Source organism: Gallinula chloropus (assembly GCF_964237585.1).
Source record: "Gallinula chloropus genome assembly, chromosome: 2".
Lineage (NCBI taxonomy): Eukaryota > Metazoa > Chordata > Aves > Gruiformes > Rallidae > Gallinula > Gallinula chloropus.
In genome coordinates this window covers 25,060,071-25,076,448 of record NC_140086.1, presented here as the reverse complement: position 1 = coordinate 25,076,448, position 16,378 = coordinate 25,060,071, and the positions used below count along the sequence as shown (strand labels likewise).

At 39.2% G+C, this 16,378-nt stretch overlaps 1 protein-coding gene across 1 annotated transcript in view; it reads left to right on the top strand.

Moving 5' to 3' along the window:
• CPQ (carboxypeptidase Q) overlaps nucleotides 1–16,378 on the top strand; it is a 131,984-nt gene that overhangs the window by 29,653 nt on the left and 85,953 nt on the right. Inside the window, exon 3 of the mRNA XM_084260219.1 lies at nucleotides 9,472–9,679. Within this exon, the coding sequence (XP_084116345.1) occupies nucleotides 9,472–9,679 (208 nt within the window). The remainder of the gene's footprint in view (nucleotides 1–9,471; nucleotides 9,680–16,378) is intronic.

The following is a 16,378-nucleotide window of genomic DNA, read 5'->3' as shown; positions in this document are numbered from 1 at the left end:
CAACTTGAATCAATGAAAGACTCTTTCTTCCTGAAGAGACTCTCTTAGACACTTTTTATTAGATATTAAAGAAATCCATAAAATGTAATAGTGGGATTGAGAATAATCTTTTCTCTTCAGCAGATGATAAAGGAATCAGTAAATCTCCAGAATTAAATAAAGCACCAACCTTCAAACAATAAGCAAAATATTGTGACTATATAATATATATTGAAGAGAACCACAAACTCAATATCTGAACCAAAACAGTGAGAAAGTGTGGCCATTTAACAGCAGTCTTTCCCTTTTGAGGAAACAAAACCAACTTGAATTCCCAAGATTTAACTCTTGGGAAACCCCTACATTTATTACCTCACGGCAGCTGCTGTGTGCTGGGTCATCTTCCTGCATGCTGCTAAAGAAACCAGCAGCATGGGAAGGTCCCCAGAACTGATTCAAACATTCTCCCAACCACAGTTGTTTGTGTTTTTTTGGTTTTTTTTTTGCAGCCTGACACTCTTCACTTCCCAGACACAATGCTAGTTGCCAGGAAAGAAGCGGTTCAGAGGAAAGACATACCTATTGGGACATTTTGTGTTTCATCTGATGTAGATTATGAAGCTTTTGGGAGAATCTGCCGTAGTCAACAAATAGAGCTGGGGAGAGAATGCTCATGCTTGGCATGACATTTTGCCGTGCTGCTCAATATTGAATCCTAGTTCACAGGGGTTGTGTTAATGCTATAATAAGCTTAAAAATACATGTTCTGTTGCTAAAAAGAACTCTTCTGTTTACAGCAGATTTCAAGTTTGAGACAATAATTCTGTGTGTATCTGTAACTTTGGAGTGACAGACAAGACTTGTTTGAGTTTTGAAAAAAAAAAAAAGACATTGTTTTAATGGAGAGTAAGTTTATCAATTCAGTGTAATAACACTGAAGCTGTCCTTATCACTTAAATATTTACATTGCATTTTGCATTGCATAAGTGGTGTTGTATAGTATGTGAACTAGATATATAGAGAGAGCAAATAAAATGATCAGGTGATGTTAAAATAGTTCCTTTTATGTGGCACTACTGAAATGTCTCATTTGAGGGGAAAAATAAGTGGAACCCCCTCTGTAGTATTTTTACTAACATGCTTTTATTCTCTTGACCTGAAATTATTTTTGTTACTTGAACAGCAAAAGTGCTGAATTGTTTAAAAAAAATCAAAAAGGAGTTTAATAGTCTATAGAAATTAGATCTGTGGGAGTTAAAGAAGCACTGTTGTAGTGAAGATGTTTCAGAGTTTCAGTTTTCTTCAGAAAAGAAGGGTCTCACCCAGACAAGGGTCTTGTAGTGGCTTTGAGTTTGCTCACTGCTTGAGACTGAATCCAGTCAGGCCTTTTGCTCTTTCTTCTCCTATCCAGTCACTTGTTAAAGCCTTTTATTTCTCCCCCTTTCTATTGAAGTTAATGGAAGATCTGCCATTGATTTCCAATGGAAACAGGATTATTCTCACAAACAGTGGAAAAGATGACTAGATTTCTCTGTTTCCTCTCTTCTATCGCACTCCTGGGATTTACTTCCGTGCCATCTGTGGTGATAATACCTAAGTTGTTCTACTGTGCATTTTTTTACTTTTAAAAGCTCTCCCCTTTTATCCATCCCTGTAGTTGCCTTTGGTGTAAGATACTGTTCTTTCTTCTGATGTCTTCAGAGACTTGTTTCCCCTCAGTCATTCCCACTCATACTTGGTGGGTTTTTTCTAGACTGCCCTTGTATTCCTGTTGACCCTTAAGTCTTACTTTTTACACTTTAAAAAGTTATTCCCCCAAGGCTCTGTTTGCATTTCCCCAGCCTATTGGAGGGAAAAACTATTCCTAAATATGTTTGAGATACAGCTGTATTTTAGTTATTTTTATGAAGGGTGGTGTCCAAAGACACTCTGTACTGCTCTGAATGCTGGGTGGCATGGCAAAGAAAGGGAAGAAGAAAAATTCTATCCATGCCCTCTTCTGTGAATTTGAAACTTTCCTCTGCCTCCTTTCAGACCTTGCTCCCCTCTATTTACCTCTGTTCAACAGAAGGAAGGAAAAAGTATGGTATCAATATCCTCTGTCCCTGCCCTTTTTCTTCAGCTCACTGAAAGTGCTGGCTGTGTGTTACCCTTTAACATGATCATCTTTTGAGAAGAGGAGGAACCTCCATGTACTATCCCATAATATACTGGATTCAACACCAGAGGAGGCTCCAGTTTCTGGTGTGACTTGAAGTATATGCCTTTGTATGGGAGAGCTTGACCATCCCTGCTACTTACTGTCAGCAGTGAAGCAGAGACTTGGAATTACTGATATGGTGAAAGCTCTGATGACTCTTTACACCTGCTTGTGCCTGATTAATTTTAATGTACAATTAATTATCAATAACTAAAAACGCCATTAAATGTAGGAGGTACAAAGTCCTGGTCAGTATTCTAGACTGCTAGCTGTTACTTAATTTGGTTATGTGTTGCTAGCCCTGCAGTGCTACTCTCTCTGATTCTCTGCTTTCTAAATAAAGAAAATGGTTTTGTTTCTTTTTTTTTGGCTGGGTTTTGGTGAGGGTTTTGTGTGTGTTTGTGTGCGTATTTATTTATATCCTTCCTGTAGGTAGAAAATGTAACATCTGTTTTCAGTGAGGTTTTTTATTTGTCCTGTGTGCTCACTGGTCTCTGGTGATTGAGGGGTCACTGAAGACATAAAGATGGCTTCTGCTCAAGGCTGAGAAGCCAGGAGTTCAACAATAAATAAAAAGAAACCCCATTAAGGCAGAACTGCAGCTGCTGGCAGTTAGGATTGTCACTGGCGTTCCCTCCAGCAGCCCTCTGTTCTCATACCTATGGTAGCGTGCGGCAGGCAGCTGCGTTCTCACAACGTGGGGATGTAAACACAGGAGGAGGGAGAGTGGTAGTTCACATTGAGCAGAAGGCGGCCAAACAGGTGTATGGCTTCAATGGTTCCCTCAAGGTACTGTCAGCTGCTGGAGAGTCATCCTCGTGTCTGTAAGATGCAGAAAGTCTCTTTTTCTCAGTTGAAAAGCAGCTGATGTGAGTCTCCGTTTCCTGCAGACGTTTGGAAAGGATTGTGCAAACTCTTCTACTTTCCCAGCAGTCGGATAGTCCCGGGGTGGAATTCATTGGACTTGCTTCATTTGATCATTTTACCATTCACAGTTGTTTTCTGCTGCTTGTTTGACAAACCGTATCTAATTTACACTATTTTTTAAAAAACTTCAGTGGTTATCATAGAACTCCCATGGTGCATGTGGTCCCGAATATTATAATGAAATACTAACATGTATGTGTTAGTTGCATTCTCTGTCTAGCACGTATGCAATTATGTCAAAGCTATTATGCTTGTTTGATAAAGCCTAATTTTAATGAATGCCTAGCACTGATTAGATGCAGTTTTCCAAATGTTAACTCAAATGGAGACCATGTGGTAACAGTGTAACGCTGTGCTCTTTCAAAGGGAGTTTTCCTTGGTAAGGCCAATAGTTTCTGGAGTCACTTTTGCACTTCATTACCCTTGAGCAGATGCAGCATCAGTTCAAAGTTGGTACAAAGTAATCTGTAAGAGACTGTATAAGGAGACTCCAAAAATTCTATCCTTGGTACCGGACTGCTATGTTACTTAATTCCGTATTTGTACCACATTATGTTTTTACTCCTTAATTTATCAATTTTTCTGTGCATATTCAGACTTCGTTTTAAATTTAGCAGTCCTCCCATTATTTCAACTCACTCTAAACCACCAAATCAAATCCTACAAAGCAAATGTAAGAAGGAAACAAAGCAAGAAAATCTTGGGACAAACGATGTCAGAAACACAAAATTAGGCTGAATTTATTTCTTTTATATTTTGCCAAGTGGCTGTAAATGGGAAATAGTCTTGATTTTATTTTTAAAGACCTAATTCTTCTGAGAAGACTAATACTTTTGACATTTTGACTAATTCTGTTACAGTTCGGCCTCTCTGCAGATAATGGTGAGAGTCTTAAAAGAACGTACAGATTGTGAGTGCACACAAGGACAGCTTTTGTTTCCTACGGGCTCCGCTGGTGCCTGGTTTGTGGTGCAGGAAAAGGGGATTTACTTGAATGGAGTTCAGCCTTTGCTGTGCTCCCCTCGATGGAGAGGATACAGGAGTGAGACACTCAGGAGTAGCAGTTCTCTGTAGCGAAGCGCAAGATCAACATGTGGAGTTTCTCTCCTGTTTTGCTACAGGATGTTCTCTCACCCTTAAAGTATAAAGCTCTGTATGAGGGGGGATTTCTGTGATATTAGAATTTAAAAGTGAAAAAACAGAACTGAGGCGCAAGGAGGTTGTGATCCTGTTACCAAGAGTTAGGGCTGTGATCTTGTTGTGGGTATAGCTAAGTGATTAATAGAATCACAGCTCCATTCAGGAGTGTGTTTTATGATTGAAGCCAATAATAATAAACTAACTGACCTAATATGATTGTTTAGTTTATGTATGGTTGGTACAGTGAATATGGCATGGGTCCTTTAGAAAAATAGGTGGTTGTGTAGTGTCTCATATCATGTTTGTGTGAGTGAGAAAGCTGAAGATGCTTAGTCAGTATTCAATTACTATTTCCCAGCCCTGGATTGCTTTATGAGGTTGGTGTGAATAACTGTACATTTGGAGGGACTGTGTATGCACACTATGGCTGAAGCAGATCTTTGTAAGCTGGTATAATCAAGTGTCTGGGTTGTGTTCTTCTCTTTTCTTTTAGAAAGAAAGGTCTCCCTTTAGGCGATTACTATCTTTGAGGCTTCAGCCTGAGATGTGTTTTCCATCAGAGCATCCTGTTTAGCTTGAAACACAGGTTCTTACACAGTTTATTTGCCCTTAGGCATTTAAATTTAGCGATAAGGATTGGCTGCTCAGGATGTAATAGAGCATGCAAGGTCAGCTTCCAGTGACAAGAATTGGAACTGACCTGACACCAGCATCACATCTTTTCATCCATGCCTTTTAGTTTCTCCACATTTGTTTATTTTACTCAGAAGAGAAACTAATTAACCAGCTGCCTCTTGACTTTTTTATCCTTCCTGTAAGGTGTAAGCCACATCTGTTTTGTACGAGTCATTTGACGTGCACTTCTAACATAAAAAATGCATTATTTTTTAGAGCCTTTCCTCTGCTTTCTTATTCATACTCTGATACTACTCTTAGTACTTTCCAGCATGTGAAAGCTAGGGTTTTATCAAAGGCAAAACCCAACCACCCACTCTGAGTCCTAAGCTGTTGAACAGGAATGTCAAGACTGAATGATGATTTTATTAACATGAATGTTAATGAATAATAATGTTTTTATTAAAATTAATAGGCTTATAAAGGATTAATCTAGCTGGATGTGTTCAATTTTTTAAAAGTTTAAATATGGAGATGAGTTGATCCAGCAGATTTAAAATCAGAAGAGTGGGTGATTTTGTTAAATCAAAAGAAGAATAATAGAAGAATCCCTCACCCCATCTCCTCTACTAAACTCTCATATTGATGGTTATGCTAGACATTAAATGGCTTAACTAATGCACAGTTAATTCAGGCTTTTCTGGGTGACAACATTTTCAGCGAGACCCTGGGTTTGGAGCAGCAGAAGCTGATGTCACTCCCAGGTGTTAGCAGGAAACGCCAGAGCTGCACCTTGCTTGCCTGTAGGTACCAGTGTCACAAAGATGAATGCTGCATCTAAGTCAGGGCTGCTGTGTGATTTCCCTAGCTCATTTTATGTAATGCTTTGCTTGCTTTTTTCTTTTTCCCCAAGGGGCAGGGAGAGGTAAATGTCCATGTCAGATTTTTTTTTTTTTTTTAGTAAAATCCTTTTTCTTTAGAAAGAATAGCCACAAAGTTGGTTTTGTTCAGACTCAGTGAAAAAAAAAACCTTCTTTGCCCACCAGGACCAAAATTCTTTCTCCTGAACCGCATCCTCTTTGCCCTGTTTTGAGCCAAACTCAGGACTTTTCTTCATCTTCTTCTGTTACACAGAGCTGCTAACAATTTCTGTTCTATTTTGTTTAGTTAATCCTTGCTGAGGTCATGTCATATGATCAGCAGCCTTTTTGAGTTTTTGTTGTCTCTGCATAAAAGGGGCTTAATTTACTCAGAATTTTTTGATGTACTCAACACTTCATTAAGCAATTTATTGTATAGACATGCTTAACACATGGCATGTTTTGCATGCATGTAAATGTTATAGTCAGGTATATCCCAGGATGCTTAGTGTCTGCCACAGATGTTTTCTATGCAAGTGCATCCCTTAGCCTTAGGGATATACAGGTCCATGACATTGCCTCATGCCTTTGTACTGGTAATGTGTAGGGTCCGTTCCTCCTTTTGTAGCAGCCATTTGGACAGTCATCCATTCCCTTCAGGGCCCAGTATCAGTTACTGGCACTGCCTGTGCCAAATAACTTAATTTGGGTAGTTGGACTTGCATTTATAATCTCATCAATATAGTGGTTGGAGCATAAAAATGGCAAGACTGCCAGGGAACTGCAAGGTTTAGTTTTGGGGCTGGCTGGGGTACGTTTGTCCCTGCGAATGCTGATTTGTTTGAGGTGTGTGAGCGTGTGTGTGTCTCTGTGTTGTCAGGAGCTTTATTCACAGTTGTGGTGGAGCATCGGGATTCAGCATCCAAAAGAAACGTAATTGCTACTTATATTGGAGAAACAAATACAGTTTTAGGAGTTTCTTTTGTTGAGCATCTGGGAAATAACAAGGGGAATGAAATCAATACAGGTGGTGATAAAACTTGAATTACTGCAGTTCAGCGTGCACAGCGTGTTAGTACTAAGACATAATCTTGCCAGCAGACACAGGTGAATGGATCCATTTAAAGTGAGTGGAAACTGTTTGTTTCTGCTCAGTTGTTGAATTTAAGGGGTTTTATTTTGGAACCTTAATACATGAAATTGTCATGTCTCTCTTTTTCAGTGTGGTGTTTATGTTTTTTGGCAAGTCTCCTGGTTAGCATGCTGGGTATGCCCCCAGACACTCAAAGAAATATTAAACATACACAGCAAACTGTCACCGTGTAAAAGTGGGGGTGGGCAGTGGGCTGCTTTTATTTTTTTTTTACAGGGACAAAGGGGAAGAAAAAAATATATAAGATGTGAACTTAGAAATCTACGTGGGTTTATCCTACTCGGGGAGGATTGTGTGGCACAGGGGATTGTGAGTACCTGGGTAACTCTGTCATTTCAGAGGTGAGCTACAGGTCACCCAACCTGCAAAGCTGATGAGGAGAAGGGACACCAGCCTTCATATGAGGTTCAGCCATAAACAACTGGGACCAATAGCCTCCTAAACTGTTGCCACCTAATAAATAGATCTGCCTACACGCTGAAGCAGCTCCCACAAGACCTCTGTAACTCCTTTTGTGTATTTTCTTTTCAAATAAATGTTTCTACATACCTACTCTGCGGGTTATGTTACTGATTACAAGATGTCATGTAGGGAATAATTTATTATTATAAACAAATAGAACAATAATTTTATCTAGTCTAGGTCTTAGAAAGTGGATTTTGCCCTTCTTCCTCACTGGGTCTCCTTCAGGAATTAAGTAGGATTTTTTCCAGTTTAGAAGACTTCAAAATCCTCCCAATTTTTAATTTTTTTCTTTACGTGTGTGGAAATATGTGCCTGCTACCCTAAGCAGGCTCTGAGGTGAAGATTTTCATAATTGGACATGGTCCTAGGCATCTGGCTCTGGGTGGCCCTGCTTGACCAGGAGCATTGGACCAGATGACCCGGAGATGTCCCTGCCAAACTCAATTGTATTTGGAAAAACAATATTAAAATTTGTAACAGTTGATGTGAAGAATGTCTGTAATCAAGTTTGAAAGCTTCGACTCTAGCCCTTCTTCTTAGGGTGCCAGGTAGGTAAAGATACAATTTAACTAGAGATTTCATTTGGAAACTGAATTCACTGGCATTTTGCTGATAAAGTCAGAATTTTATTCATAAGAATGTTGAAGAAGCCTCTAGGTGGCTGAGTAATTCACATATTGTGTTCTGGCAACACCTCTGGAGTAGTGACCAGAACGTGAGAGTTACAGATGAGACCTGAAGTAAAGGATTGCAGATGTGTTACTTCAGCCCACAGCTTTGCTGCAGAGATTGGCCAGTACCAGAGAGCTGCTCATTCCGAGTTTTACCCTAAAATCTCAGTGTGCAGTTCTAAACTTATTGCAGTGTTTAGGACATGTAATTGTATACCAGTCAATTTCTGATCATTATTGAGGTATCAAAATGGTTCTCAGGTGTTCGTTGAGTTCTCTTGAAACAGAGAGTATTTTTATTCGTGTTCTATAAGTGGGAAATGAAGGCAATGAGTGATGTGATGTTGAGAGTATTTGAGAATTTGGGCATACGTCAAGATCCCAATTTCTCTTTTCTCACACATGGGTTTTTTTCCCTCCGTATCTGGTTTTGTACACAACTTCATTTTAAAAGCATTGATTTCAGGTGCAGCTGTACCGCTCAGTACTTCTGCAAGTCAGATCCAAGGATCTCAACAGAAGCATCAGAAAATGAGAAATATGTAAATGATTGCCAAATGAAAAAAAAAAAAACTTGTAATAGGACTTGTCTATTATGTTTTAGTGACCCTCTGATGTCAGATGTGGAATCACTCACTCCAGTTAGCTCTGCATACAGCATTGGAGACTCTGGAAGGAAAATAGTTGCTTTAAATAGTCATGAAACAGTCTGTAGCTTTCTGAGAGAAAAGAAGTTGCACCATGTTACACTGTGAATGTCAGGAATTTTTGTTTGATTTTTGTCTCCACAAGGCATAGCTATTGCTAAATGGAAGGCACCAGAGCCTTACAGCTAATGGTGCGTATTTTTCTTCTTTCCATAATCTGTATAAAGTTAATTGTTGGTGGGTGGTTTTGGGGTTTTGTTTGTTTGTTGGTGTTTTAAATTTTGTTTTCATTTGTCCACAGGTAGTGGTTGAAATCTTGATTGTACTGAGAACAAATGTGAATTTTTTAATGGTCTCATTGTCTTATTTTTTCTGAAATGTTTTTCAAAATAAATCTCCAATCTGATGTTGAAATAGCTGAAATAGAGAATTTTAATTTTGTTACTTGTCACAAGGAAGAAAAATGTACTTCTTACAAACTGTTCACTTACTGGCTTTTCATTGCTTTGCTTCCTGATAAAGCAGGAAAGCCAGGGGATTTACTACTGTAATGTCAAAGCATGATGATGACTTAAATAGAGCTGACACAGAATAGCTTTCCAGACATATGGAATAGTGACAGTAAGATATTCTGATTAGTATAAAAACACTTGCTGTGTTTTATTGAAAGGTTTCTTTCAAAACAGTAAATATATCCTTTTTGAGAGTCTGCTGGGGGAGGTAGTGAACCTGTCCTTTCGAATAGTTCTGTAACAATGGTGATAACTGATGGAGCCAAGTTGTTAACACTGTGTTTTAATTTTTCTTTTCACAGCCCACATACTGGGTGGCAGAACTACCAGCCTGATGTGCCCCGGATTCCCACCGCTTGCATCTCTGTGGAAGATGCTGAAATGATGTCCCGGATGTCATTACGGGGCACTAAAATAGTTGTGCGCCTGAAGATGGGGGCTAAGACCTATCCAGACTCTCCTTCCTTTAACACAGTGGCAGAGATCGTTGGAAGCAAGTACCCAGAGCAGGTGGGTGAGAATATACAAAAAGAAATGCGTTTTGTTCTTTAAATATGTGAAAAAAGAAACCCAAAGAAAAGCTCTTCCTAGGAAGTCCTCAAATGAGTAGCGCTCAGTCACCTACTCTTCTACGTTTTTGGAGACCAGTGATAGAACTCGAGGGAACAGTAGGCAGCTGTGGTTGGATATGAGGAAGAAGATTCTTTACAGAGAGGGTGTTTGGGCACTGGAACAGACTCCCCAGGGAGGTGGTCACAGCACCGAGCTTGACTGAGTTCAGGAAGTGTCTGGATGATGCACTCAGTCCCATGCTCTGACTTGGCTGGCCCTGTGTGGAGCCAGGAGTTGGACCAGATGGTCCTTATGGGTCCTCAGGAGATTCTATGATTCTGTTTCAGACATCTTGGCTTTTCAGTCTTTGTCAGGTAGCAGGTTTGAAAACACCAGGCTCAGTTCTAATGTACTAGGATACATTTTAGAAAACTCTAAGAATTACTTTGTTCTAAGAGCAGGAAATTCAACTAAACTGTACACAATTTAACCTTCTCCTTGTTGTTTCCCTGGCTTAAAGCTCACTTTAAGTAATACCATCTGCATAGGCTTACAAAGAAGAATGTATGCAAGTCAAAGTTAAATCCTATCACTGTAATGAATACAGTTATTGTTTTAAATAAAAAATAGTGAGTTACAGTTGCCATAATGATTTGTGCTTGGATTTTGATTATTGTTTTTTAATAATCTTCAAGAGGTTTGGAGTTGATGAGCTTTGAAAGGCAGATAACGTGAGGTTCTGCTGTCCAGAAATAAAATTATTTTGCCTTTTTATCCTTCAGATGTAAAAGTGAATGCAAGGTGTCAGTTTAACTGCTTTGAAAATGGTTTTTCTTTTGTGAATCATCATAGCATTTAGCAGGAGCTGTATGTATTTTAGTTTGGAGGAATCAACTGTCTGCACTAAAAATTGTCTGAAACTCTGTTTGAACACTAGTTAATCCTAAATTTTTGTTTTTCATTTTAAGGCTTTTCTTCTTGCTTTCTCTTTTCTTCCAACTTCTTAGCCAAAGAGCCGTACAAACTAAATTTGTGGTGCTGAACTATTTGTGCCTGGTATGAGGTCTTCTATGTCAGCTCACAACATGGAATGACTTTTCTGGCAGTGTGGTTTATTGTGAAAACGCTGATGCAACCTCAGTTACAGCAGCACTAGAAATTTCTGCTAAAGTACATCTACTGAGCCACAGTTCTTTTTTAAACATGACAGTTTTCTAACTTTAATGGAAAATAAAAAATACTCTGTCTGTCCCTTAACCAGACGTAGCTCTCACAAGATTTTTATCTTTTCTGAGCCGGTAGTTCGCAGCTCTGGCTTGTGCTGTGCAGACAGTCTGGGTGTTAGGATGAATGTAGGGTTTCACAAGTTTGATCACCTAGTAAGGAAAAAGTAGCAACCACTGTGGTTGATTGGTTTACCTGTCACCATCTGTGAGTTTGGCTTCATGAAACATACCTTTACCGAGTTAAAGACAATGCCTCAACTTTTAAATGAGGGTACAGACACTTTAATTTTATGACACCTGAAGTTTTAGCAGCACTTCTAACCAGGTAATAGGCTGTGTTTCCTGAATTATGTTTTGTGCCTTTCAAAATTAAGGTACTGCAGTTCAGATTATAAAGTGTCCAAATGTTACCTTCCAACATGCATTAAGATGCTTGCATGTACTTGATTTTTCTCTTTGCTGTCCTCTGTTTCTTTTGGTAATGAAATGGATCTCTTCACTACTTGCACTGAGAAAGTCGGTTTTTTTTGAAACACTGGGTGAAGACTTATTTACAAGCCCCCTGCTGATGTTAATGGGAGTGGTAGTGGCTACACTTTGAGAATGTAACTAAGAAACAGAAAAATAAAACAAGTGAATGTTTAGGTTTTTTAGTATTCAGTCCTTTTTGAGCCTTAATGGTTGCTTCTCCAGTCTCATTCCACTGCGTTACTCTGGTAAAAATGGGAACCATCTAGTTGTTTAGGCAATAAAATTCATTGCAGACCCAAACTCTTACAATGTCTTTTCTGCCAAACTGTTTCCAAATGCAGTACAAATCCAGAGGAATATAAAGGTGCCATTTCCACGGGCCAAAGTTTCAATTTAAGTTTTGAATCGAAACAAAAGCAAATCTGGATCTCTGAACTCTGAGTGAGAAATCAGCAGCGGGTGGTATCATTCTTACAAAGGTCTAAAGCAAAACAGTTTGAAATAAGGCTGAAGCCTGTGAAACCTAACTGGTCACAGGTATCGCAGCAAATTATAATCTAAAAATTTGGAACTTAATTGATAACAAGGGTCTCTGTTGCATACTGAAGAAGTCTGGTGAGAAATGATACAGTTCTAGATGTAACTGCCTGTAAGGCATGTTGTGTTCATCTATTTACTGACCAGAATTTAATAGACTGCTTGATTTATAAATAATTCATTAATTCCTCCTGTGAGATTTCAGCATGTATATTAAAAATAATCACCAAGAGCTGAAATTGTATTTGTTTGCAAATTTTAGTCATTACAAGCCATGTCAATTGTTATTACTAAAATCTTTGAAAGGGGAAAGCTATATATTGTTTTTCCTACCTTGCTTTTTTTTTCCCTTGCTTTATTTGTCCACTCTTGCAGCACATCCAGTTCAGTCCATCCCTTTGAAGTAGTTTTTCCAAGTGTTTTGTCTGGATAGCAATGGTGGGGGAAAAGGAAAGCTAGAAAAATACTATGTAAAATAGGAAAAAAGAAAGTAGTTTTGATACTTCTGGTATATTTTGCTTTATTTTAGATTTTGTGTTATTGAAGTCTTGTAACACGTTCTTTGCTGTTGCAAGAAATGTTTGTAATCAAAACTGAGACTCAGAATTGTCAAACCTACAAACCTTTGTTAAGGCACTGGTTCATCTCTCTAACGTGCTTCTGAACAACTTGAAGCAATAAAAGAAATACGATTTGGTTTTGGAATCAGAAAGGTTGTGGTAGCAGGACCTGCTGAGGTCCAACCTCTTGCCGGTTAGAGACGTTTGCAGCCCATGCCTACGTTTTATCTTGGAGAAGGAGTTTTTGAGGCATGCTGTTGAACCTGGGACAATGCTGTCAGACTCCTTCTGTACTTCATTGTGTATTGGTGAGATGTTTCATTTAAACTGTGCAAGCTGACACTGGAGACTGACTGACTGAGAAATTCATAAGTTAACTAATGTGGTTTTCATTTGAAATTCAGGCCGAGCAGGCAGTAAAACATGTTTGTCTTCTCATTTTAATACAGATGTAACATGATTGGTCTTAAACTGCAGAAGCAACTGTTCCCATCTCTGGGGAAATGCTATAAATAGTGACTGTTTCTTGTTAGTCTGGCTTCACTGTACCTAATGTGCCAAACACAGAACCACAAAATACATGATTAGCTGAAAAGGTATCAAAGTGGATAAAGATATAACTCCCCTGTGATCGTTACTTTCAGGATCTTTCCTCACTGCGTATTTCTTGGTGTGCAGTGCTGTTTCACTTATCTTACAGTTACTAAGTGATGAGAAAACTGTTTCCTAAGTGCCTGCAAAGTACATAAATTTAATGGTTGCTCATTATTCTGTGATCTAGCATAAATACTGTAGAGGAGAAACGGAGCAGCTCGTAAGTGGCTTTTTTGGAATCCTGAATAGCTGTTCCAGGAATTCACTCGACGCTGCTTTTTTTGCCTCCGGTTTTTATGGAGTGCCATATCTACAAAATGTACCGTTTGAAAAGTGACTCTATTTTGAACACCACAGGCATAAAAGACCGTTGAAGAATGTGCTGTAGCTCTGAGCCAAGTTTGGACAGCACTTTGGAAGTAGCAGTCCTAGGAATGACCTGAGAACACAGAGATGCTAAGGTAATAGATTGTGAAGATCTTTCTCGATCTGTGATTGATGTAACAGAACCCGTTTGACAAAGGAAATAGCAGCTTATTTACTTTTTCATTCTTCTTCCTTTCCCTATTTCAAAAATCATCCCCGTCTCCAAATTTGTGACACTGGGCAAAGCTCCAGGGAATAAGAGAACATGAAAATTGTCCAGACTTCTGAGCCTGTTAGGCATTCATGCACATAAGGGAAGAAATAATTTGTAGACAAAAAAAAAAAAAAAAACACCAAAAAACAACCCCAGGAAAAAAAAATAAAAAAGAGAAAGATTTCTCTGAAGATGTGTACTGCTCAGTACAATGTTGTTTTATGGCCTGGCATCAATTCTACATATGTTAACAAAATGTCTATCAATTAGCCCTTTGATGTGGCTTCCAGATATCCCTGTGCTCAAACTAAATCATGCATACAATAGAGCTTTGAGTAGAAATGTTTTTAAGAGCCTGATACCATCACATTATGGCTCCATTATCACGTTTTCTCCATGTGGATTGTTTTGCTGTTCATTCCAAAATGTTGAAGGGTTTGTCAGTGCACTTCTGTGAGCAACTTCTCTCTTGTAACTGTAAGCTGATGCCTGCCACTGCTAGAATTTAAGAGAATTTAAAAGAATTTAAGAGGTGATTATGGAGATTGGGTTTTAAGAATGCCAGCCCATTACTTCATGGCAGTGAACTGATGAGAAAGAAGAAGAAATGATGAAAAGGAGAGAAAGGGTACAGGAGGCACACATCCATTGTTAGGAATTGTTTTCTTTTCTTTGCTGAAAGAAGTAGTACTGTCTGTGTTTGTTTTATTAGTAACAGGGCTTTGTACTGTTAATTGGGGGAGTTGCTTTTATTGTGTGCTTTGTAGGAGTGGCAATGCTGCTGTCATTTGTAGTTAAACAGAGCTCTCATTGTGATGATAACATTCAGATTAACATGAAACTGATACGGAGGAACATTTTTCTTTGTAACTTGACCAGTTTAATTTACTTTTTGAATCTCCCAGAAGGCCTACCAAATTTTAAGTCTAAAATGCATGCTAAATTTTTGTGGTGTACTGCTTGGCAAATCTTCTAAAACTTGAATTGCCCATTTAAAACACAAGAGCTGACTGAAAGCATTTAATTCTACTGGAGAGAACTTGGCAATGTTTTGTCCACTGACTCTGAATGACCAGCATGTCCTAAAGTAGGCATGTTTTTTTGAAACCTCAGTGTCTGGATGTGCACCAATTACATCTTATAAGTGATTTGTTCATATGTGGTTGATGTTATTAAGAGGAAACAGTTAAAAAGCATTGTGCTACTTAGAGTGTGTGTCTGATATTTTGGTGGAACAAATTAATTTGTATGTGTGGAAGAAAGATTCCAAATAGCTTACATATATTTAAAAACTATTTTCCTGATATAATTTTTCTGGAAGGCATCAGGCCAGGTTCACCAGTGTTCAGATGTTTTAAAAATGACCAGGCCATACCTATAAATGGGCATATCTATAATATGAGGGAGAGGGCCGGGATGGTAGGAGTTGCAGCTGATCTTGGAGACACCTGAAGTTGCTATGTCTCTCAGCTTGGTGATGCCAGAGCAGAACCAAGGGATGTGCTCCACTGGGCACCAGCAAGGCAACAGGTGCTGGAAAGGGTCCTTCTCTTCCCAGCTGGGGCACAGTAGCTGTCAGCGCACGTGAGCTACTGCAGTATGAAAGGTTACTGCAGCACTGGAGTGACAGGGACAGGGGATGAGGATGTGTAAATGGCCTTCCTAGCTAGAGGTTGGGGGAATAGAGTGTTGCTGTCACCCTGCTGTACATGTTCCATTTCCATTTGGATTTTCTTGATGTAACATTGCGGACAGCGTGCTCGCTGCCTTTCATCTGAGTTTGGGCATAGATATCACCATATACACATCATTTGGCTGGCTAACCCAGCCTCTTTCTCTTTTTGAACCCAGTCTGGTATCAGCCCAAAGCTACTTACTAGACCTTTGCTCTGTGTGCTACTCTTGGGAGCATTTGATTGGTTTTTAACTTCTCCACTTCTTAAACAGCAACCAACTAAATTGTGAGAGAAGTTTAAAACTACCATTTTGGGTGTTTGTTCTGTTGGTCAGCAAACTCACCTGATCCCGCAGTTTGTAGTCACTTTGATGGTGTGAGTAGAAGCAGAGGTACTATATTACTTTCTCTTTCCCACCCATTCCTTTGTCTCTACTCCCATATAGCAGTTACTGTGGGATTTTATGTCAGTAATAATTCACAAATAGACCTAAGGGTTTGTTGAGTTCTTTTAACAGAATGGTTGGGAAAGCTTTTTCTCTCCATATTGAAAAAGTTACCTTCTGAAATCACACTGGATCCTTCTTGCCTTCTAATACACAAGAGTATCTAAAGGGTAGTCCTGGGTTTGGCATATGTGGTACTTGCTTGAGACATGAAGTAAGAAGCCACAACAGGAAGGGGGAGTGAAACTATAGCTTTCACGATGTATGGATAGGTGCCAGAAACACTAGTGCCAAGTGTCAAGTAATCAAATAGCTTTAGTAGTATGTTAGTATTTCATAGAATCATAGAATGCTTTGGGTTGGAAGGGACCTCAAAGATCAAACCCTCTGCCATGGGCAGGGACACCTTCACTGGATCAGGGTGCCCAAAGCTCCATCTAACCTGGCCTTAAACACTTCCAGGGATGGGGCTTCCACCACCTCTATGGGCAGCCCGTTGTAGTGCCTCACTACCCTCACAGTAAGGAATTTCTACCTAACATCTAATCTAACCCTGCCCTCTTTCAGC